The sequence below is a fragment of the Macaca nemestrina genome, chromosome 17, assembly GCF_043159975.1.
Source record: "Macaca nemestrina isolate mMacNem1 chromosome 17, mMacNem.hap1, whole genome shotgun sequence".
NCBI classification, from domain to species: domain Eukaryota; kingdom Metazoa; phylum Chordata; class Mammalia; order Primates; family Cercopithecidae; genus Macaca; species Macaca nemestrina.
Genome location: NC_092141.1, coordinates 12,004,822 through 12,028,145, shown reverse-complemented (window position 1 = coordinate 12,028,145; position 23,324 = coordinate 12,004,822). Strand labels below are relative to the sequence as shown.

The window sequence follows — 23,324 nt, the reverse complement described above, 5'->3', positions numbered from 1 at the left end:
TAGAGAAGATACGGATTCAGAAATAGATAAGGGGAAAATTGGTGGCAATAGATTTTCTCTCGGATATAGGTGGTAAGGAAGAGGTTAGCAATGTAGGGAATCCACAGAACCAAAGTCTCTTGAGTAACTTGTATAGGACTTCGGTTCCACAAGAAAAAAAAAAACCAGTTTATTACCACAAAAGGAAAAGAAAAGTCTGATTGCTCACGCTTCTTTTTGCATTGCTCTTTGGGAGTTTCTGTTTTGCAGCTGGAGAACCAAACCGGTCCTGGTTTAAAGTTCCACTGTCTGTAGTTTGAGGGCACATGGGGTGAGCAGATCTAATGAGTCCACTAAGTATGTCTTAGAGGATCAGTGCATGCTTGATGGTTGCTCTTTTGCCCCAACTTTATTGTTGTTTTTTTTTTCTTTCTAGGGAAACTGGGCCACCATTCAATTTATTTAACAGCATAGATGGCTCCTCAGGAAGTCCAGTTCCAGATGCCACCAGAGGAGAACAATCCAATGCCAAGTCTGTTATAAACATTTCTGGGCTCTGCATTCTCATAGGATGTGTGTTGAACATAACATACCAACCCTGGCTCTAATCTTAAAGCACCTGGAACATGAGGTGGATCTTTTTATGTTCTAGATCCTAAGAGGAGATTTGGCCCACAGATATAGAAAAAGAACAGTTTGGTTTAGAGATAAAGAAGAATATGACTTTAGAAGAGAGGGAACCCATTGGTTATAAACTCTTCTACGAGACTGCACAGAGGCGACATGTTATCCATCTTCGAGCACAGTACCTAGTGACTGAGCGTGCACTCTTAGTAAATGATTATTGAATATATGAATACACAGAAAGTCATCTAGCCTGGGACAGGAAAATGAATTATAATTTTGAATAAAACAATTCAGCCTTTTGGAAAGCAAAAGGAAAATCCTAACATAACATAGGATTCCAAAGTAAAATAAAATATAAAATCTGTCATAGCTAGGGGCGGAAGAAACATCACACTGGGAGCTGACTAGGTTTTCTTAGCTGGCTAGTGCTAACTGGCAGGGGCCAGAGTAAAATGGGCCTTCTGGAAGGCTGGAAAGCTGGAGGAAGAGGTGTTTTCCTGGAAAGCCATGGGATAATTCTGATTTTTTTCCCCTCTAAAGTTAGAGTGGGGTCTTGCTGATGCTGAGTTTGAGTCAAGGTTGAAGAGAACAAGTTTTGTAAGAATTCCTTAAAGGCCTGGGTTTGATGATCAGTGCACCTTCCTCAGGAATTATTATAACAGGTCAATAAGAACATAGCAAGTAATGAACCTTTCAGATCCAGCAAGGACTCACATTTCATGCACAGTGTCACCAGCAGTTGCATGACCCCTATCAAGGACCCCAGCAGCCAAGGGAAGTGACTCAAATATGTGTTTCATCTGCTCTTACCCTGGGAAGCCACTCTACTTCTTATACAGTTATATATATCTTTTGCTAATTAAGCCAGGAACCTAATTTAATATTTTTGCTTTGTGTGTAAGATTTCTTCATGTCCATCTATAACTCATTTGAGATACAACTGGCATAAAGATGGGTTCTGAAATGCTATAGTTGGTGTCAGAAGTGGGATTCATAAGCCAAATTACTATCATGGTTTGATTTTAGACATGGTGCCAGGAAAACAAGAAGTGAAATGGTGAGATAAAGAAGTGTGAGAGGAAACTCAGCCCAGGGCATGAGATCATTGGTTTTCTGAGGGAGATGTTTTTGGGAGAGAATTGCATTCACTATACCTTTATATCCAACCTTGTAGGACTTGTACATAGCTACAGAGGGATGAGTTAATTGCAAGGTAGTCTAAGTTATGGTTTCCTAGTCCCTACTGTGTTATCCAAGGGTGGAGTCATTGCATAACCCCACAAAATTGAAAAAGTTGGGAGACAATGAGGTTCTGAGTCATCCCCGCAGCTTTGGCAGAACTGGCAATCAGTTACTTTCCAGCCAGAAATTACTTATTTGATAGGGAATGTTAGAACCAAGATATACTCTAATTCTCCCTGCTGAAAAGGTTAAGAAAAAAAGGGGGTAGGTTAGAAGACAAAACTGTTCATCTTAACTGTATCTCCACTTGAATATGTATACACAAATCTTACCTTTTTTTTTCTTCTTAAAGAATATATAGAAGCCTTAAAATGGGGCCTAAAACTCCATGACTTTGGAGCTGGCTGATTGCATTTTTACTGAGAGGGGTTTAGAAATCCATTTGCACTTGAAAAAAAAGTTGTCTTGTAAATGTAAAATCATCAATACTTAATTGAGGAATAAAATTTCAATTGGTGAAAATGTAACAACTTTGTGTCTCAGATATTATTTTAGGAAAAGGTGACCTGGCTGGATTATAGCCAATTGAAATACAATGGTGTGAGGCTGGCAACACGCCCGACATCTCTAAAGCTGTATTCTCTCAGGTTGATTTAGAAATTAGGCTTCAGGGTAGCTTCGGGGTAGGAGGAAGTTGGATCCCTCTCTCATTATTTAGTAGAATAATAAAAGATGAGGCTATGTTGTAGATTAAATACTATTGTAGAAGGTGATGAGATGTTAGAGATTGCATTTAAGAAAGGAAAAAATGGTGGCATTGGAGGGGAAAAGGTGTAAGAGTTGGTAGGCAAACTCTCTGATATAAAGCTAACTTGAACAGGGCAGGGAGGGAAGAGAATGAGGGTGGTATTAGTGCAATGCTAGCAGCCAGCACAGTAAGGAAACCTGGGACACCCATCTCACCTGAAAGAAGCCAAAGGTTGCTCACAATGCCTGCTAGTACACGCTCTGGACTAGGGACCAGTGGCTCTTGATGAAAATGACAGCAAGATGGCATGGGGTGCAATGCCACAAAATATGAAGCAGACAATGATTCCAAAGCCAGGAACTTCCTGGAGGTTGTCAGGAACGATCCTAAAATATATTACTTACAATATATAGTAGACTATATACTACTATATCTATATATACTAGATAGACTATGGAGAAAGGTACTTGTGACTGTGGTCCTTGGACTTTATAAACTAAAGAGTATTTAATCAGAGCCAGGGAAGGGAGTGTGGAGAGAGAGACAGGCTGTTAAGATGCTGGAAGTCTGAAGGCAGAAATTTTGTTCAGGAACATTTGTACACTGACTGTTTTCTCAATTGAGATGAAGAGGTGGTTTTTGTAGATGATGCATTTGTTTTAACAGCCAGGAAAATATATTCTTTCTTTAATATAAACACAAACATATTTATATAAATGCATAATTTATGCATTACATTGTCTCATATTCTTGGATGTATATATAATTTTTTGGTTTTTTTTTGAGACAGAATCTCGCTCAGTCACCCAGACTAGAGTGCAGTGGCCCAATCACAACTCACTGCAACCTCCACCTCCCCGGCTCAAGCAATTCTCCTGCCTCAGCCTCCCAAGTAGCTAGGATTACAGGCCTTTTGCAGTCTCAGTCCTGCACTTGGATCTGAAGAACATTGGAGATATTGCCTCTGAGCAGGACAGAGCATATCTGTAACAGTGTCCAGGAACAATATACCTTTGAGGGAAGATGCTTATTGCCAGATTAGTGGGATTTCTCCAAATATGAAAGACTTCGTTCTAGGTAGAGACAAGATAGGAAATATGAAAAGCAATGATGGGTAAGACAGATAAACCAGGTCATACCCACTCTGGGATGATGGACAGCTGAGGTTGGAGTGATGAGATTGAAAGGAGGAATAGCCAGACGAATGTTGGATCAACAGCAGGGATGTGACCAACAGGTTCCACTACCAGTTATCTGTGTCCTCTGTATCTCTGGTTGGGGGCATGAGAGTTTGTAAAGTAATTATGGTAGACCTGTCACTGCCCTGATAAGAGAGAAGGGGAGACAGACCCAATTTACATAGAGGGAGTAGGTCAGAGGATGGTATCCACCATACTGATCTCTTCTCCCTGCCTCTTCATCTCTTATTTTTAAAATCTTTTTCTTTTTTCTTTTTTTTAATTGAGATAGTGTCTCACTCTGTTGCCCAGGCTGGAGTGCAGTGGCATAATCTCAGCTCACTGCAACCTTCACCTTCCGGGTTCAAGCAATTCTCCTGCCTCAGCCTCCCAAGTAGCTGGGACTACAGGTGCCCACCACCATGCACAGCTAATTTTTGTATTTTTAGTAGAGACAGGGTTTCGCCATGTTGGCCAGGATGGTCTCAATCTCTTGACCAGGTGATCCGTCCACCTTGGCCTCTCAAAGTGCTGGGATTACAGGCGTGAGTTTTCTTTGTAGGGGATTGTTGGCGTAAGTACTGAATTCCTAATTAAAGAGGGACAACAAAATAGCAAGCATTGAGCTTTCCACTGAAGTCCTGTCTTGCACAGACAGCGTCACAGGGCACTTCACACCCCCTGTCAAGTTTTTTGGGGACCAAGGAAAACTATGTGGAGCTTCCACTTTGCTCGAATGAGATTGTAAATCACTAGTTAATTACATTGGTAACCTCATCTTGCCCTACCATGTAAGTTTTATGTGTGCATGCTCTCTTCTTGTGTATCTTCCTCCCAAAGCCTGAGCTTCCTCAAGTACTACACACATTCTAGTTTCTCTTTGATTTGGATAGCTGAGAGGGAACAGCACCTTCTCTCTGCACTCAGCACGTCACCAAGCTCTTCACCCTCTCTTCTTGCCATAATCAGATCTAGTCCCACTAAGAGAGCCCCATGATTACTGCCTGTTTTGCAATGAAATAAGAATGAAAGAGACAGGACAGCAGGCCCAGCATCAAGGCTGAGAAGGGACTCGATGAACCAGTCCTTGGCTGTATCAGTTTTCTTCCTCATTCCTATGTCCTTGCTCTTCCGACTCTGGACCAAATCTTCACCTTTGTATAACTCTGATTCCAGGGGGAATTTATCAGTGACACCAAGTGCAAGGAATCTCTTACCGGATGCCAGAAGATCATTGATGAGCACAAGGAACCTCTCATCAGCCACTTGGGCATCAGTCATGAGGAACACTGTGTTGAGATTCTTCACTCCGGCTTTCAGACACAGGCTGGCCAGGTCCATCTGTAGAAACAGTCAATATCAGAAATCTCTGAAAAGAAGGCCTCCTTGAAAGAGAACTTCTACCCATCCTTTAGAAATAGAACCATTTTCTTCTCTGCTTGAATGGGAATTAAAGCAAGGTGACAACGGGAAGCTGGGGGAGTGCTATCTTGCACTGGTGGGCAGGAAACTATGCCTCATTCGCAGGCTTCGGTGCCAATAAAGGTGGGCGAGAGAAACTACATATTGATGGCCTCTAATTCATACAACTGTGGTAGCTCCTGTACCTCTCTTAGGTTGATTTAGAAATTAGGCTTTAAGGTAAAGCTTCTGGAGCTCCTGCTCTGTGCAAAGAGGTTACAGCTTTCCAAAGCCCACAGGTGATCCTCTATTTATCTCTCTTACTTACGTCCTCATACAAGTGAATGACCTGCTCCTGAAGGCAAGCCATTGCTCTTGGTCTTGACTGAGAGTGATGTACTTGGGGCTACCAGCATGGGGGATGAATATATTTTATGCTAGCAGGATCTTGTGTTCTTTTTTTTTTTTTTTTTTGAGATGGATTCTCGCTCTGTCACCCAGGCTGGAGTTCAGTGGTGTGATCTCGGCTCATTGCAACCTCTGCCTCCCAGGTTCAGGGTATTCTCCTGCCTCAGCCTCCAAGTAGCTGGTTCTACAGGTGCGTGCCACCATGCCCGGCTAACTTTTCATATTTTTGTTGTAGAGACGGGGTTTCACTATGTTAGCCAGGATGGTCTCGATCTCTTGACCTTGTGATCCACTCCCCTCAGCCTTCCAAAGTGCTGGGAGTACAGGCATGAGCCACCATGCCCGGCCTCTTGTGTTCTTATGACTAGCTCCAGCAAAACACTTGTTGAAAAAAACACACTGGGGCAACACATGCACACAAGCACACACACACACACAAATGCAATCACCTGTAGGAAATTATATCCATTGAAAACTGCAGATGGATGACATTTTGGGCTAGGATGCCAAGTTCTGAACTTATCCAGCTTGATCAATCTCAGTTCCTTTGCTGTATCACCCTCCGCAGGCTCAGCCATCAGTTCCTGATGTTGCCTTTCTTTCTCTCACACTACTCACAGCTATTTCTAACAACTCCACACATTTCTTTACCACAGAGCTACCTTAGTGTCCAAATAGCTCCCCTTTAAAGATACTGATTTTCGTTTTAGGTCAATGGTTCTCACCGCATGCTCTAAGTGATCTAAGACAGTGTTTCTCAGTCCTAACGGGAATCATCTTGGGGATGCTTTGAAAAATCATGATGCCCAAGGCCATTCCCCAGACTAGTTAAACCAGAACATTGGCGGGTGGGACACAGGCATCAGTATTCTTTCTAGATGCCCAGCGATTCCCATATAGAGCAGAAGTTGAGACCCATAGTCTCAGCTCATTCTGTAAATGCGTAATTCCTATCACACTATCATGTCTCTTTTGGAAACACTAAAGAAAGACCTAATGTGAACATGATGTATGACCTTAGATTCAGCCAGTTGTCGAGAGGCTGAGCTGTGGTTTTAGGGCAGAAGTGAGCACCTCCCTCTTCTGTCACTGGCTGAGAGATTATGAGGACAAGTGGGTGGGACTGGCTCAGTGCTGGCTGGAGTTCTTCCAGGAATAGCAAGAGCAGCCTCTTGATAGAAGTTACACCGTGACTTCCTACCAAGACTGTTGTGGCCATGGATAAAAGGAAGGGGACTGGACACAATGACCTTTGAAGGTTGTATATAGTGTCTTTCTCTACTTTCCAGAGCACTCATCGTGCCTCCAAGTGCTGGCTGTCTGAAACCAGGATATGTCACTGAAGGTCCCAGAGGCCAGTGGTTACTGACCCATCTTTTAAAAATCTGAATTTCTTAGGGAACTCAAGCAGACCTTCAGAATTCCATCTATCTGCTCCCACTGTAGGTGAGCTGTGTGCTGAATTTGGTATAGATGTGCTTCTGATTTGAGCAAGAGTGGAGGCCCCACAGACGTAACTAGGACACCTGGGGTCTCCCAAAGGCAGACTTTGGAAAGGCCACTGTTCTCAGGCTGAGTCTAATGAGAAAAGTCATTCACGTCGGCAGCCCAGAATCTAAGACAAAATGGACAGATATTGAAGGGGAGGCTCCGGACAGGGGAACTGGAGAACGAGTGAAGGATGACGGAGCTGTGGCTGGTTGGAGGGAAGCTGAGCCTCCTCCCTGCAGCCGCCTGACCTTTTACCTTGAAGTCCTGGATCTGGTAGCCTTTCCGCAGTGTGATCTGGAAGACATCCATGTAGCTGATGAAAGCTGCCAGCCTTGTCAGACTCTGCTTGCCACTCCCACCTACACCAACCAGCAGAGCATTTCCCCGCGGGGACTCCAAGATGCGATTGATATGGCAGCTAAAGAGAAGGAAGCAGGCACATGTTGCTTTGATCAGACTTTCTGCAGTCAGAAGCATGTAAAAAGGCTTGAGTGGGAGCAGGGGCCTTCCTTGGAGGCATGTCACAGGCTGAGCTGTGGGAAACGTTAATGAGATTGTCCCCAAACCTGGCCTCACCTTCTTGCCTGAGTTGACGGAAGCTGCCATTGCTTTGCCTTAAGCCACAGCCTCTAGTGAACCAGGGACAGCTTGGCGGAGCCCATGGAAGGGAGCAGGATTGCAGGGGCATGAGTGATGTGATTGGGAGGGGACTCAGGGTTGCTCCTGCCCTTCTCCTCCACCATACCTGACCCTGCCACACCTCCCACTTCAATTCTTTTGGGCAAGAAGAGGGGACGGAAAAAGCGAAACAGTGGAAAACATACAATTTAAAAAATTCAGGAAAGGCTGGAGGACAAAGCAGGAGCAGAAGTTGGTTCCTCTTAGGAAAGAAGAGAAGCCAAACCAAAGTCAGCAGGAGAGGAACAGGGAGCTCAGACAGAGCTCATCTGTCTCTCTCCTTCAATCCTTCCTGGGCATCGATGCCCTTGTAATGAAGGTTTGTGGGTTCTTATTATCAACAGGTAAGACACATGCATTCCTGGCTTCTGGATTCCTCCTTTCATAGCCTTACTGCTCACCGCTCTCAGTGCCCATGTTCCTCTCTCCTTGCCGCCTTCCTTGCAATGGAAGACTATTCCAGGCCTCATCCCCTTCAGAAGAAACCACTCTTCCTGCCCTCCAGCCCTTCCTCAAAGGCCACCCTTCAACAGCCTCTCCTCCAGGATCCACTTCCAATTGTTTGTCTAACCCCTCTCAGCAGTATGCATATACCTTACGCAAGGTGCTACACCCTTTATAAAAATAACCCTGATTTCCTCTTCTTTTCTCATCTTAGAAACAATGGCTCTGCATTGTACAAAATGCGTACAATACAGAAGAAAATCCACAATTCTACTATTTAGCAATAAACACTACTGACGTAAATTATAGGTCCTTCTAGACTTTTTTCTAGTGTCTGTCCACATTTTTATAAATACATATGTTTGTATATACATTGATTATACCTGAAAAGTCAATACATTTCTGTTATGTGTATTTTAAAAATTGAGTTCATCTTTTATACTGAACATAGTGGTTTGAAAACTTTTTTTTTCATTTAGCAATGTACTGTGGTTGTTTCCCTAAACCATTAAAAATTCAGCTAAACCAGACTTTTGATGGTGGAATGGTATCGTGTAGAATACCAACATTGTGTTGGTAATAAGGATAGAATAAATTGCCTGTCTGTAACAGCCTGCTGTTGGATATGTATGTTGCTTCCAACATTTTCCAGTTATAAGCAATGCTGTATATATTTTTTAAGTTTATATCTCTAGTTATATCCTCAGGATAAGTTCTAGAAGTAAAACTGTCGAGCCAAACAGTAAGACACTCTTTAGAGATTGCCACACAGAATGACGGCACCAATATGTACTTTTCCTAGGTAGAACTGACCAAAAGGTGGATCTGCTATATTGGAGGATTTGAATATACTGGATATGTTAGTTGAATTAGAATGTGTTAAGTCAGTGAATGCAGGGCTACGTAACACAGTGATCAGCTACTTTAGGGAAATGGATATGGAAGAAGAGACAGCAGGTATTAGTGATTTGAGGACCAAAAGAGTGTGAGAATAGGAAGTTGGGCCGGGAGCGGTGGCTCACGTCTGTAATCCCAGCACTTTGGGAGGCCGAGGTGGGAGGATCACCTGAGGTCAGGTGTTCGAGACCAGCCTGGCCAACATGGTGAAACCCCGTCTGGAGAGGGTTCAAGATTTCAGTCTGGATGCCTAAAACATTTGTAGCAATAAAAAGTTCTCTGGGGGCCAGGTGCGGTGGTTCATGCCTGTAATCCCAACACTTTGGGAAGCCAAGGTGGGTGGATCACCTGAGGTCAGGAGATCGAGACCAGCCTGGCCAACATGGTGAAACCCTGTGTCTACCAAAAATACAAAAATTAGCAGATGTGGTGGTGTGTGCTTGTAATCCCACCTACTAGGGAAGCTGAGGCAGGAGTATCTCTTGATTGAGGGAGGCGGAGGTTACAGGTTGCAGTGAGCCAAGATTGCTCCACTGCACTCCAGCCTGGGTGATAGAGAGAGACTGTATCTCAAAAAAAAAAACAAAAAAAACAAAAAAAACAAAACTCAGGTAAAGTTTGGCCGAATAGAGTAAGGGATATGTTTGAGATTGAATTGCACGGGCTACAATCCTCTGCTCCTGTCTGTGTTAATGATGTTATAACTAGAAATGCCATATTCAAATTAAGTACTGGTGGAGCAACATAAGACCTAGCTAGCTCCAGTTTGGAAGAAACTCTGGGTATGGGTTTTGGTGGGTGGGGTTCGACACATGAACAACATGTGAGTGTATATAAAGTTACAGAGCTTGTGTTGAGCCTCTGTGGTTTGAAGTTTCCTATTTCTGCAAATTTCTTGCATGTACTGATGACTTACTCACAATGAACATAAATAAGCTAAATGTTTGTGGGTACTCATTGCTCCATGTCTCCTGTGGGGTGTGCTTGCTGCTCTGAAATCTCGCTAGCAGTGTGTGGGAGTCTGGCCCCCAACCCTTGTTGCCACTGCATCTTACATTTAATTTTAATTTTAATTTTTTTTGAGACAGAGCCTTGCTTTCTCGCCCAAGCTGTAGTGTAATGGTGCGATCTCAGTTCGCTGCAACCTCTGCCTCCCAGGTTCAAGCAATTCTCCTGCTTCAGCCTCTCGAGTAGCAGCGGAGATTACAGTTACCTGCCACCACGCCTGGCCCCCAAAGAACTTTTTATTGCTACAAATGTTTCAGACATCCAGACTGAAATATTGAACCCTCTCCAGATGGGGTTTCACCATGTTGGCCGGGCTAGTCTCCAACTCCTGACCTCAGGTAATCCATCCGCCTCGGCCTCGCAAAGTGCTGGGATTACAGGTGTGAGCACCGTGCCCAGCCTTACCTCTAATTTTTAATCTTTGCCAATTTAATGGTGGAAAAATTACTGTTTTTATTTTTATTTATTTGGTTTCTAGGGAATTGAACATTTTTAAATGTTTATGAAGCATTTTAGTATTTTTGTTTTGTAAACTTTCTGTTCGCGCCTATTGCCTGCTTTTCAGTTGAAGTGTTTCTCTCAATTTGTGAAACCCCTTTATGTATGTTTTCAGTTACCCTCCAGTTTCTCACTTTTATCTTCTGGTTTTTTTAAGGTGTTTCAGATATATAAATATTTTTAGGTCTTACAGTTGGACGTAGTTAACTACTAAATTTTATGTAGTTAAAATGTTTTGACTTAAATATTCAGGAGTTATTTATTGACCTACATTCAGTAATTTTATGATTTTACTTTTCCACTTTAATTATTTTACTGTGATACTTACACTCTGTCTTATAACAGACAGATTTATACTTCTCTTGCTTTCCTATGAAACCGTAATTTCTAGATGTCTGAAGAGTGCATATAGTCATTTTGTTATCTCTGCAGTGATAGTACTTTGAAGGTATCTAATACATTTTTGTTAAATTTAAACAGAAAAACCCACGCCTTATACTAGCTCCACATTTGGGGTGATGCACACAATGATTCATTATGCTGGGTGCAACGGGTTATCTGCTTTGTGTCAGAATGAGATGGTGCCTGATGACGGGAGAAACCATGGTGCTAAGACACCCAGGCCCTCTCTCCTGATTCAGGAAAGGTGGGGCAGGAAAGGATTAGTGGAGGAAAGAGAGAGGCAGGCATGGAGGAGGAGTCGGAGGAGTTGGAGTCCAGCTGGGTTCTCTGGGTCACCCAACGCCCCAGCCCTATTCTGAAGGCCTGAACTCAGCTTAGCGTGGCCCATGCCATTCAATATCTCAACGGGAAATGCATCGTTAGTGATGAAGTTTCCAGAGAAGTGTGGTTAAGTCTGCAACCGTCAGCACTGGACTCCAGCTGGCGATTCATTACCAACCTCTGATGAGGGCAAAGAACTCTGCATTTAAATTACAAAATTTAAAAAGAAGATCAATATTCTAAAGGGCTCCTGGGCCAGAAAACCAAGGCAGTCTAAGTTAAGTCCATTACTGAATTTCTGAGAGATTAAAAACAAAAGCTGAAGATGCACCACCGCACAGCTGGAGGAAGCTGATTTATTGGACTAGACACGCATGTGCATGTGCGCAAGCCCACACACGCGCACACACACGCACACCCCCCCCCTAGAGAATGGGTAAGATTCTCAGGGCACAAAAGAAGTACATCTGAGGGTTTGTCGTTGTTGTTGTTGTTAATGATTGCTAAGTGATTCTAAGAGAAGAAAATACATGTGGGAGTGAAAAAACAGACAGAAAAAGATAAATGGAGATTATGCCAAAAGCGGGGGAAAAGATCTGGTTTAAAGCTTGAAGAAAAAGCGTAACAAGAATCTGCTGAAGCGGTGACGAAAGTCAGTAGAAAAGTGGTACTACTAAGGAAATAAGGCAATAGCACAAAGAAAAAACACTTTAATATGTACTGACTGCAAAGCACTTCGCATAGATAGCAACAACCCTACGACATTCTTAATAGCAGGCATTCTTAATAGCCTAATTCCCCAGCTGAGGATATTTAGGCTTCGGGGTTAAGCATCCTTCCCAAAGCATCCCAACCAATTTGTGGCAGAACAAGGATTTGAACTTTGGTTTGGTTTTATCTCCGGAACCTGTGTCTATAACCACTACACAGTGCTCCGTTACTGAGTTCAGCTCAGAGCTGCAGAAAGGGACAGCAGCAAAGCTGGGGAAGGGTGTAGGGGGCTCTAACAAAAAAGATGATGAGTGCTTGAGTGGTAAAAACAAACAGCTGGATGGAGTTATTATAAAAATCCGTTCTCAACTTGGCTCCCTGGACCTGTGAGTTGCCGGGAAGGCACACACAGCCTCCTTCCTCCTCTGCTCTGTCCTACTCCCAATTTTTTTTTTTTTTGTCTGTGTGTTTTCTTGAGACAGAGTTTCACTCTTGTTGCTCAGGCTGGGGTGCAGTGGTACAATCTGGGCTCACTGCAACTTCCACCTCCCGGGTTCAAGTGATTCTCCTGCTTCAGCCTCCTGAGTAGCTGGGATTACAGGTGCCCGCCACCACGCCTGGCTAAGTGTTTTGGTATTTTGAGTAGAGATGGGATTTCACCATGTTGGCCAGGCTGTTCTCCAACTGCTGACCTCAGGTGATCCATCCACCTTGGCCTCCCAAACAGCTGGGATTACAGGTGTGAGCCACCATGCCCAGCCTACTCCACTTTGGGTCTCAGAAGGTGGGAGCCTCCTGGAGTGCTGTGTGTGCAGTGGTGTGAGGCCATGGAGTCTTCCCACACTCTTAGGTTATCTGTGTTTCTCCCTGTACTGCCTGGTATCCTTTTTCTGATCTAAGAAGGGGAATCCTTCTGCTTTTTTGGTTGGTAGAGGCAGCAACGAGAGGTCCATGAGCCCCAGGGAAGGGAGGGAAGGGCAGAGTGAGGATAAAGTAACGGGTAGTTGATGTCTTTAAACAAACGTATGGGAAATTATACATCTAAATACACTTTATTCTTCAGAGTTGTCCCCCTCCAGGCAGTTCATTTTCCCAGTTATTTTGCCATTGCTAAATGAGGCTCAGGCTTCTCTTTGGATATTAACTTCAGAGTTTGTTTATAAGCCTATGGAAGAAAGCCAGTGTTTGTAGTCAGTACTTGTTATTTTTTTTTCTAAAAACAATATTAGTTCGATCACCCATGTTGGAAGCCACATTGATAGAATCACTTACAATTCTTTCAAATTAAATTAGCCCTTAAAGGACAGAGACTTGCCTCGATTCCAAGACTATGACAGACATACTGATGGCTCTTAAGGAGAAAAATAAATACTCACTGGAGCTTCACAAGGTTGAACTTTTTTTTGTGGTTGTTTTTGAGATGGATTTTGCTCTTGTTGCCCAGGCTGGAGTGCAATGACACAATCTTGGCTCACTGCAACCTCCGCCTCCTGGGTTCAAGTGATTCCCTTGCCTCAGCTTCCTGAGTAGCTGAGATTACAGGTGCACACCGCCACCACATCCAGTTAATTTGTATTTTCAGTAAAGGTGGGGTTTCGCCATGTTGGTCAGGCTGGCCTCAAACTCCTCACCTCAGATGATCCGCCCGCTTTGGCCTCCCAAAGTACTGGGATTATAGGCACGAGCCACTGTGCCTGGCAGGTTGAACTTTTAATCCCTCATTTCCTGAACCCTACCAGGCACTAGGCATTGTCTAAGGTACTAAGGTTTCAGCAGTGAGCAAGACACTCTGTGTGCTCAAGAAGTTCACATCAGATTAGGGGGATACAAGAAAATATTTGAAGAAGCTTCATAGGATGATAGTAGAGAGCACAGACTCTAGAGCCAGATCGTGCTATTGCAAGTTTTACCTATTTATGAGGAGTGTGACTTTAGGCAACTTCTCTCCTCTCAGTCTCAGTTTCCTCATTGATAATATAGAGACAGTAACAAAACTTTACTTCTTCAGGGTTTTTGCGAAAACTAAATATAATGATACATGCAAAGCACTATGCACCAGGCACATGGAGAGTTCTATGTCGAGTTACAAGTCGTATTAAATGCTACCCTCTCAGGGAGGCTTTCCTGACGACCCTATTTATAATTAGGATCACCCTCAGTCCTCTCTACTCCCCTTCCCTCTCTGTTTTCCTCTGCATGATTTATTCTCATATAACATGCTAAGCAGTTTTACTGAGAGCCTGCTAGGTTCCACACACTGTCCTAGGGGTTAGGATCCTGGCACTCATCCTAAGATTGTCTAATCAATAAATATATGTTGGATGAGTGGATGATGTAAAAAGAGAGGTTAATCATTGACCAGTGTCACAGGGGCATCATGTAATATAGGCGAGGACTTAGCAGTGACAACTGACTTCAGCAAGACGTGGGTCACCTCACTACAGAGGTGACGATGACAAGCATTGCTTTGTTCAAGGGCTAAGAAGTGGGCAGAGAATGAAATCAGAAATGAGAAAGTAAGACAAAGATGGGCAACATTTTGGATGAGCATCATTGTGAACAGGAGCAGAGAAATGGGGGTAGCAGATGGAAAGGAATGTAAGAGGCAAGGAATAGTTTATTATTTTTTGATAAGTGATAACACAGCATGTTTGTATGCTGATGCATATAATCCAGAAATTAATGATGGAGTACGATAAAAGAGGGGAGAGAGAAAATAGGAGAGGGAGAAGGAGAGAGAGAGAGAGAGGAGATAATTACAGCGAGAGGTGAAGCCACTGAGAAGGTGAGAGGAGATGGGATCCAGGGCGCAGGTGGAGGGACTAGACTTAGGCAGGGACAGGGGTGTTCATGAACCGAAGTTGTAGGGAAGGCAGGACTTGTGGGAGGGATGCAGGGATACACATAGGCTGTTAGATTTGATGATGGGACGATGTGAGATTCTCTTCTGGTCACTTTCATTATCCCAGTGAAAAAAGAGAGGTGCTCATTAACTGGGAATAAGGCACTGGGAGTTTGAAAAGAGAAGGAAAATGTGTAACGCAGTTATCACGGAATGGTGAAAGGAGCAACATGCCTAGGGTAGAAAAGGGCAATTTCTAACAATGTTGAGGCCTGTTTGATATTTATGGCTGCAGATCTGGAGCAAAAACAATCAACATGGTGGGAGATTTTTCTTCAACAGTTGTCTAGCTGCTTAGGGGCAGGGTGAAATGAGAAGATAGTTGGGGCTGGGCGCAGTGGCTCACACCTGTAATCCCAGAACTTTGGGAGGCTGAGGTGGGTGGATCACCTGAGGTCAGGAGTTCGAGACCAGCCTGACCCATGTGGTGAAACCCTGTCTCTACTAAAAATACAAAAATTAGCCGGGTGTGGTGGTGGGCGCCTGTAATCCCAGCTACTTCAGAGGCGGAGGCAGGAGAAGTGCTTGAACCCAGGAGGCGGAGGCTGCAGTGAGCTGAGATCGCACCACTGCACTTCAGCCTGGGTGACAGAGTGAGACTCCCTTTCAAAAAACAAAAAAAAGATAGTGAGGTTTAGCCTGAGTGAGATTTTGTGGATACAATGACAAGAAAGTTAGGGGAGCTGGCCCTGGGATGATGGGGTCTATGGTGGTTAAAAAGGAAAGTAAGGAGAATCTCTTGAATCCAAGAGGCAGAGTTTGCAATGAGCTGAGATCACGCCACTGCACTCCAGCCTGGGAGACACAGAGAGACTCTGTCTCAAAAAACAATTAAATTAAATTGAATTAAATTAAGTTAAATTAAATTTTTAAAAAGGGAAAGTAAAGACATGGTAGGGGGAGAGACAATGGAGTCTGGGGAAGTAGTTGGTCCAATGAATGAAGTCGTGATGAAATTGAATGAAAGACTAGAGCAGATGAGTGGGAGAGTGGCAGGTACAGGTCAGAAAGTGGGATGTTTGAAATTGGGATTTTGAGGTGGGTTCCTATGATAGGAACATGAGAGTGAGGGCTGAGGTGGGCTAGAAGAAAAGACCATGGGAGCCAAGCAAGCCAAGGAACAGAAAGAATTATTAGCTAGATGCCAGGAGTGAGACATGGGTGAGGAGGAAGGGCGGGCAGGGACTAAGGCCATTAGCCGATGATGGGGAGTAATTGGCTGTCAGCAGATAACAGTGACAAGGAGAAAGAATGAGTATGAAATGCAGGTGACCTGTGCTCAAAAGAACTGGGTTTTGTGAAGGATAAGAGAAGAAAGGACTTAAATGTGCCATTGGGTTGGGGGACTGGGGGTAAGGAGGTTACTTACTCCTCTCTAGGTCATGGAGCACATAGAATGGGGAAGAAAAAACAGCTTTCCTCCACTCAGGGGTCAGTCAGGTATCAGTTAGAATTTGGCAGTAAAGGGAAAGTTCAGAGAAGTTGAAATGAAGCGGATGTTGCTGCTAAGACCGTGAGTACCCTGGGGGAAGGTGGAAGGATTTTGGAGGGCAGTGAGCGCTGGTGATAGGTCTCAGATTGGGAAATGTAAGAAGCAGGGTCGGGATGGTGTTGGTGTGAGGCTAGACAGTCTTGGAGGCTTGGTTATTACTTTCAGTGATTCACTAGATGGCAAAAACATCAAAGGACATTTGTTTTTGAAATATGTATGCACTTGAACACAAACCCTATCTCTTTTTTTTTTTTTTTTTTTTTTTGAGATGGAGTCTAGCCTCTGTCGCCCATGCTGGAGTGCAGTGATGCGATCTTGGCTCACTGCAACCTGGGCCTCCCGGGTTCCAGCAATTCTCTTGCCTCAGCCTCCTGAGTAGCTGGGACTACAGGCGCCTGCCACCACGCCCGGCTAATTTTTTTGTATTTTTAGTAGAGACGGGGTTTCACCGTGTTAGCCAGGGTGGTCTCGATCTCCTGACCTCATGATCCACCCTCTTCCACCTCCCAAAGTGTTGGGATTACAGGCGTGAGCCATCCCGCCCGGCCTATCTCATTTTTTTAAATGACCCTTGGACTAACAGCCAGGTGGCGATGGAGTTCCTGAGCTGTTCTGGGTCTCATTTTATGACCTCAAGTCTGTCCTCGGTGTCACTGTGATCATGCCCAGGATAGCAAATGGCGGACCTGGAAATGAACCCATTCCTGCCTGAGCTCGGCACTGTGCTGCCCCCTAGGGCCGGTGGCAGGAGCTGCAGCTGCTCTGCCAGCAGCCATGTTGACCTTTAAGGCAGAAGCTGGAGCTCCTTTCCTGGTTTTACAGAAGTGACCTCAAATAGCCGAATGAAACCCCCTGTGACTGGGAAGAGGAAGCAACTGAGGAAAAGGAAGATGAGAAGCACACTTACACATGGCGCATGGCATCCTCAAAGAGAACTAGGTCCATCACTGTGTTGACTTCATTGTGGTTCTCCAGGGCCTCCACCAGAGTCTGGGTCAAAAGTTCCCAAGACTGTACAGGCATGTATTTGGGCTCCCCAATACCATTTGCAAAGTGACAATACAGGTTCGGGCTTTGGGTCTGCTCCACAGGGTCTTCAATATCCTGGTGATGAGACACAGGAATAAGGGCCCTCATTATTGACTCCTAGGGCTTGGTTCCACAGAGCAGAGACACCTGATTTGCTCTGCACATTCCCTGGAAATTAAGCATCAGTGCTACTTCCAACATGTCCTTCTCTTGAGAAGTCCTTTTAAGTGGATGTTTGACATCCATCTACCAGCTCCATGAAGCCTCAGGTCATGTTTGTTATTCCTTATGGCCTGAGGATGGGAAGTGGGAGGTGGGATGGAGCCTCCTCACAAGCACAGTAAGAGAGTGCCTCTGTGAGAAGAAGAGTAGATAGGGATGGATGGGTGGCTTTCTCTAAGTGGGGGCTCTTTCGCCAGTATCGAATGAAGAGGATCGTGGCCCAGTCGCCTCACTTTCTGCATGTACATTCCAACAGATCTAGGTCCTCAATCCATAGCAAAGCCATCCAACATCTTTTCCTGTGAGATTACACAAGTATGTTGCCAGCCCTGACTTCATAGGTTCGGTCCAGGGACTTGGTTTCTGAAGAATGCGCTACTAGCCACCCTCAGGTGACTGGTGCATTTATGGTAATCTTAACGCAGTTATGGTAGAACTCCTTACTTACAACACTTTCGGGCTGTGTGTCAAATCTCACCCATAGGAGAAATGTTACCATGTTGAATAAATATGGGCTGGTTATAGTATAGTATAACTCAATTAATTTGAAGGATAAGGAGTATATGTCTCTTCACCAGTGTATCCTCTAAATACTGAAGAGAAAACCAATTTTTTAACTTTCATGTTAGTGGAGACAAAAAGTAACTACTTGCCTGTCAAAACCCAAATACCTGAGACTTCAGATAGGAGAAAAGGTTATCGAGGAGAAAAGTCTGAGAAAGAATAGGTTTTCTAAGACACAAATAGGAAGTTATGCCAGCATGAGCAGTTGTCCCCACCTGTCGTTTTTTCCTCCTAAAGTTCACACTGGAAGACCTACCTGGGAAAGAGGTAACCAGTATGTTATTTATCAGCAGGCACACGTCCCAGGGCATAAGTCACTGTAGGGTTAGCCATGTAAACCTATGGGACAAGATTCACCAAACCTAATATAGGGCAAGTGAGGAAGACAGTAACATCTATAGAGAAACCAGGGCTGCTGCCTGAGTGTAAGAAGAAAGGACTGGAAACAGTTAAAAATAAACAAGTTATTAGATTTTGAAGGTAGTTTCAAAAACTGTAGAAAACTTTTAAACTATTCTGGCTTTGCCAACCAGTAACAAAAATGCTCAGACATTTGGATAAGATGTAAATGCAGTGCAGGAGGGCTATTCTTGCTATTAGGAAAACACATGAGGACGGAGGAAATAATGTGGGAAGGCATTTACCCTGTTCGAGAATGGGCTAACGTCCTGGGAATCTGTTCTTATAGCAGTCAATTGACACCAACCATCTAGCGGAGGAGGAACTAAAGTACAGTTTTGGAAAGCCTGGTTTACAAAGACTCTTTGATGAACAAAACAAGTCTTCAATTTTATGATCAGAGCCATGCTGTGTAGAAGGCAGAGAGAAAATCAACCAACTCAGCGAATCAAAGATTCCTTAATAGTGATGCCAAATCACACAGGGCCATGAATCAGAGAAGCTTAAGCTTTGAATAGTGGAAACAGAATTGTATCGCTTCGTTGGTGGAAATCTGGCAACTCTTCCTTGATACCAATACCAAGATTTGGTGTGACCAAGGGTGCTTCAGGCTGGCATTTCAAATGTTGTTGGGGAAGGATAATGGCAATATTCATATATCTGGGTCTGTGATCAAAAGGCAGTGCTCTTAGTACATAGACTCACACGTGGAAACTCTATTTGAAAGTTCAAGTGTTATGACTCTGAAGTGCTAGCTCAGATCAACTTATAAAGACAATGAAGACTAATCTGCAGGGCCAGCAATGAGTACCTGAATTGGGTAACTCTACGATGCTCAGAGAAAGGCATCTAACATGAGGGTCTCAAACATCAGGCTCCAATAACAATGCTGAGAGAAGTGGGAGAATTTAGGATGGCTGGCTTAGTCAAAAGCAGACTAAAATAAGTGACTTAAAATGCTGTCTAAACATTCAAAAGGCTGTCACATAGGTTGGGATGGACTGTAAATATTTTCAGAGGTAGAGTCAAGGTGTTATCAGGAAAAAAATACGGAGGTAAACCAAACAAGGTGAGTATAAGGACAACATAGCATACCTAAATACAAAATTTGAATATTTCTAATTTCCAGAGGGGACAGACAAGCAGGATGTGTGGAAAAGATGGGGCTTTGGTTAATAGAAGGCTCAGTGTTCACTGTGGAGTAATTTCGACACTAAGAAATACAATACAATCTCAGGCTGTGCTACTATATCAGTGCCTCCCAAGGCATAATCTATGGGCCATTTTTATGTAAATTATTAGTAAGTTTAATGAGAGGAAAGAGTTTTAGGGTCCAATACATTTGCAGACTGATATGTAAATTAGAGTTATTCAAGATTTCAGGACTTTAATGTCTTAAATCCACCATGAATTTCTAAGAGAGTCATATACAATACAGCATTTTCTCAACTTATTTCATGACAGACACTTTCTCAAGAAGTACCTTGTAGTAAAACTGTTTAGCAGGACATATTTTGGGAAACACAGTAACAAAACTATGGTCTTTAAGAAAAGGCAGAATGATGATCTTGCTTTTGGTCAGACCCCAGCTGGGCTGTGCGACGAAAAGTCAGGCACCACAATTTCAGAGGGGAGGACTGGTGAGAGAGCAATCAGGAGGATGTCAGAGTTCTTTAGGTTTGAAACCAATCCATGTCAGAAATGGTTAAAAGCATTGAGGCTATTTGGCCTGGAGCAGAGAAGACTCAGGGAGAGTGAGATAAATGGCATTAAAATATTTGCGGGTTTGTCATGTAGACCTGAGTAGTGGACAGAGAAATAACTTCTAGATTATTATTAGACCAAATGTTCAGTCTCTAAAATTATTTCAAATGTTCCAAGTTCCAAAATTGCTCAAAATTTCCAGTTATTAGCGGCCCCAAAATGGCAGCCTTGGGAACAATGGGATCATGCATTTTCAAGGATGCTAGAGCATCACTGGGGTAACAAATCTGAGAAATGCTACGAGGGGACTAAGTACCACGTAGGGACTTGGGTCAGATGATCTCTATGGACTTCTCAACACAGAGATTCTGGGATTAATTTGCATCTATTCTTGCCTCAGCACTTTTTACCTGGGCAAAATCATGACAGAATTTCCTTCCTCACCTAGACTCTGGCCTTTCTCCATTAAACAGCTAGATTTTATTATTTGGGTGATCATCTGTATAATTATCTTTTTTTTTTCAAATACCAAAAAATCCATAGGGCAATACTCACATCAAAAGTTTTCTTGAGCACTTCTCTCTGGATTTTATCAAAAAGATCAAAGTCCTTTTCTTCTACCATCTTATCCCGATAAACTCGATTTGATTCATGCAGATAGAGCCTTATGAGATCCCGTGTGGATTTCACACATTCCACTGAGGAGAAGAGAATGCCCTTCAAGGGAACAGACACACAAAAAATAACATTAGTAACCATCCAGAGGTACAATAGCTAGGAAAACTTTCTGGAGCATTTTATCTAACCTGGGATGATGCCCAGGGCTTGTCTTGCTAAATAGTAGATCATTCTAGTGGCGGGAATACTTGGAAAGCTGAAAGGGAGCTTGTAAAGAAAGACCCAAGGGTTGCAGTTAGACCTGACTTCAAATACTTGCACAACCACTATGTGACTTGTGACTTTGGGCAACCACTAGGCAACTGTGTGACTTCGGGCAAGGCATGTGACATCTCTGAGTCTTAGTTTTCTCACTTTTCAAAGTAAAATAAAAATACTGACTTTCTAAAGTGGTCTAAATAATTCAAATTAATATGCCTAAGGAAACAAGTATTGCTCATTTTACATACTCAATACATTGGAATTATTCTTTTGTGCTCATCATAAAAATAACAACTGCAACAGCTATAATTTATTGAAGCAAGTTATGTGGATTAGATGCTATTGAAGCCAGCATTGGACTAGATGCTTTGCCAGATGAAGCTCTTTTAATACTCATGATGATCCCCTGAAATAATTATTACTAAATCCATTTTGTATAATGTGAAGATTGGAATTCAGAAAGAAAACATGCCCCATTTCATAGAGTAAGTTGCCTTCCTTCAAACCACAAATTTTTGAAACCAGGTCTTCCTGACTATAATGCCTGGAATTCTAGCCACTACATTTTGAATCAACCACAATGAGGGAAAAAGTGGTTTCTCTGCTATATTTCAATTCCACAAGTGCCATTTTGAAAACCGATTCAGATAACAATTGACTATGTAAAATCAGAACTATAACAAAGGGCTAGAATGGATATAGCTAACCTTGGCAGGTCAGCAATCTATTTATTTATCTCTCTAGTCAGTTCCCCTTCCTATGTGCTACAGGATTGGTTTCAAATATTTATTATTCTTTTCAAATTTCTCTGTCATCTTTTTCTTTTACTATTAGCCAAAGTCCTAACCTTCTTTTCTTTTACTGAAAAGTGGAGACCCAATGTTAGAGCCCCTCAATAACCTCAACAAATTCTCTAAGTTCAAGCTCATCTATGTCTGTGCCTGTTCTCATTGCTTACTTTCTTGTCTTAGAGGGAAAGGGATCATTTAATGGGTCTTTACTTAAATTCAGAGAATAATGTGCAGATCCATTAGCATAGAATATAGGTCTGGAGTACAATGGCTCAATCTTGGCTCACCGCAACCTCCGCTTCCCGGGTTCAAGCAATTCTCCTGCCTCAGCCTCCTGAGTAGCTGGGATTGCAGGCATGTGCCAACATGCCCAACTAATTTTGTATTTTTAGAAGAGACGGGGTGTCTCCGTGTTGGTCAGTCTGGTCTCGAACTTCCGACCTCAGGTGATCCACCTGCCTCGGCCCCCCAAAGTGCTGGGATTACAGGCATGAGCCACTGTGTTCGGCCCCTCATGACCACTCTTATCACTACTTCCCAAAAAACCTAGATTCCAGTTTCAGAAAATTCCCATTATGTTCTGATCCTGTACCCTTTTCTGTGCCTTCATGCCTTTTGTTTTGCTTGCCATGCTCATATTTCAAGATCTAGCTCAATTGAAGCCTTTGTTGAAGTCGCCCAAGACACCTCTCCTGCCCGGTGACGTTCCCTCCTGCCCAGTGACGTTCCCTCCCATGTGCCTCACAGAGCCTTTATGTATACATCTCGATTACAGAAGAATTATTAGTTTCTCAAATTATTTTCAATATTATTTTTGTGACAGAGTCTCACTTTTTGTCACTCAGACTGGAGTGCAGTGGCGCGATCTCGGCTCGCAGCAGCCTCCACCTCCTGGGTTCAAGCAGTTCTCGTGCCTCAGCCTCCTGAACAGCTGGGATTACAGGCGTGCACCACCACACCCAACTAATTTTTGTATTTTTAATAGAGACAAGGTTTCACCATATTGGCCAGGCTGGTCTTGAACTCCTGGCCTCAAGTGGTCCGCCCGCCTTGGCCTCCCAAAGTGCTGGATTACAGGCATGAGCCACCTCACCCGTTGTCAAATTATTACTTTGTCTTTGTACAGGTTTGCTTCTTCCAGGTGATGGCAAATGTCTCAAAGGTAGGGAATTTGACAGACTTTATTTAGGTTGTGGTTTATTTTTACAATTGTATTATTAGTATTTAGTAAGTGATAAGTCTGAAGCTAATTTCTCAACGGAAACAATAAAAGAAGCCTTCAAATTGCTGAAAGAAAATAGCTACCAACCTAGAAATCCAAGTCACCCCTAAAATTTTTTAAAAATAAGAAATATATTTTTGGTCAAAT

General features: G+C 43.3%; 1 protein-coding gene across 4 annotated transcripts in view; it reads right to left on the bottom strand.

Annotated features, from left to right (window-relative positions):
* The window catches only part of LOC105473558 (dynein axonemal heavy chain 9), a 377,165-nt gene that overhangs the window by 151,492 nt on the left and 202,349 nt on the right, over window positions 1–23,324 (bottom strand). For all 4 annotated transcript variants that reach the window (XM_071082354.1, XM_011727370.3, XM_011727373.3 and 1 more), the window contains 4 exons: window positions 20,841–21,002; window positions 17,275–17,471; window positions 7,270–7,432; window positions 4,932–5,055 (listed from right to left, as the gene is read on the bottom strand). In XM_071082354.1, coding sequence (XP_070938455.1) covers window positions 4,932–5,055; window positions 7,270–7,432; window positions 17,275–17,471; window positions 20,841–21,002 — 646 coding nt within the window. The remainder of the gene's footprint in view (window positions 1–4,931; window positions 5,056–7,269; window positions 7,433–17,274; window positions 17,472–20,840; window positions 21,003–23,324) is intronic.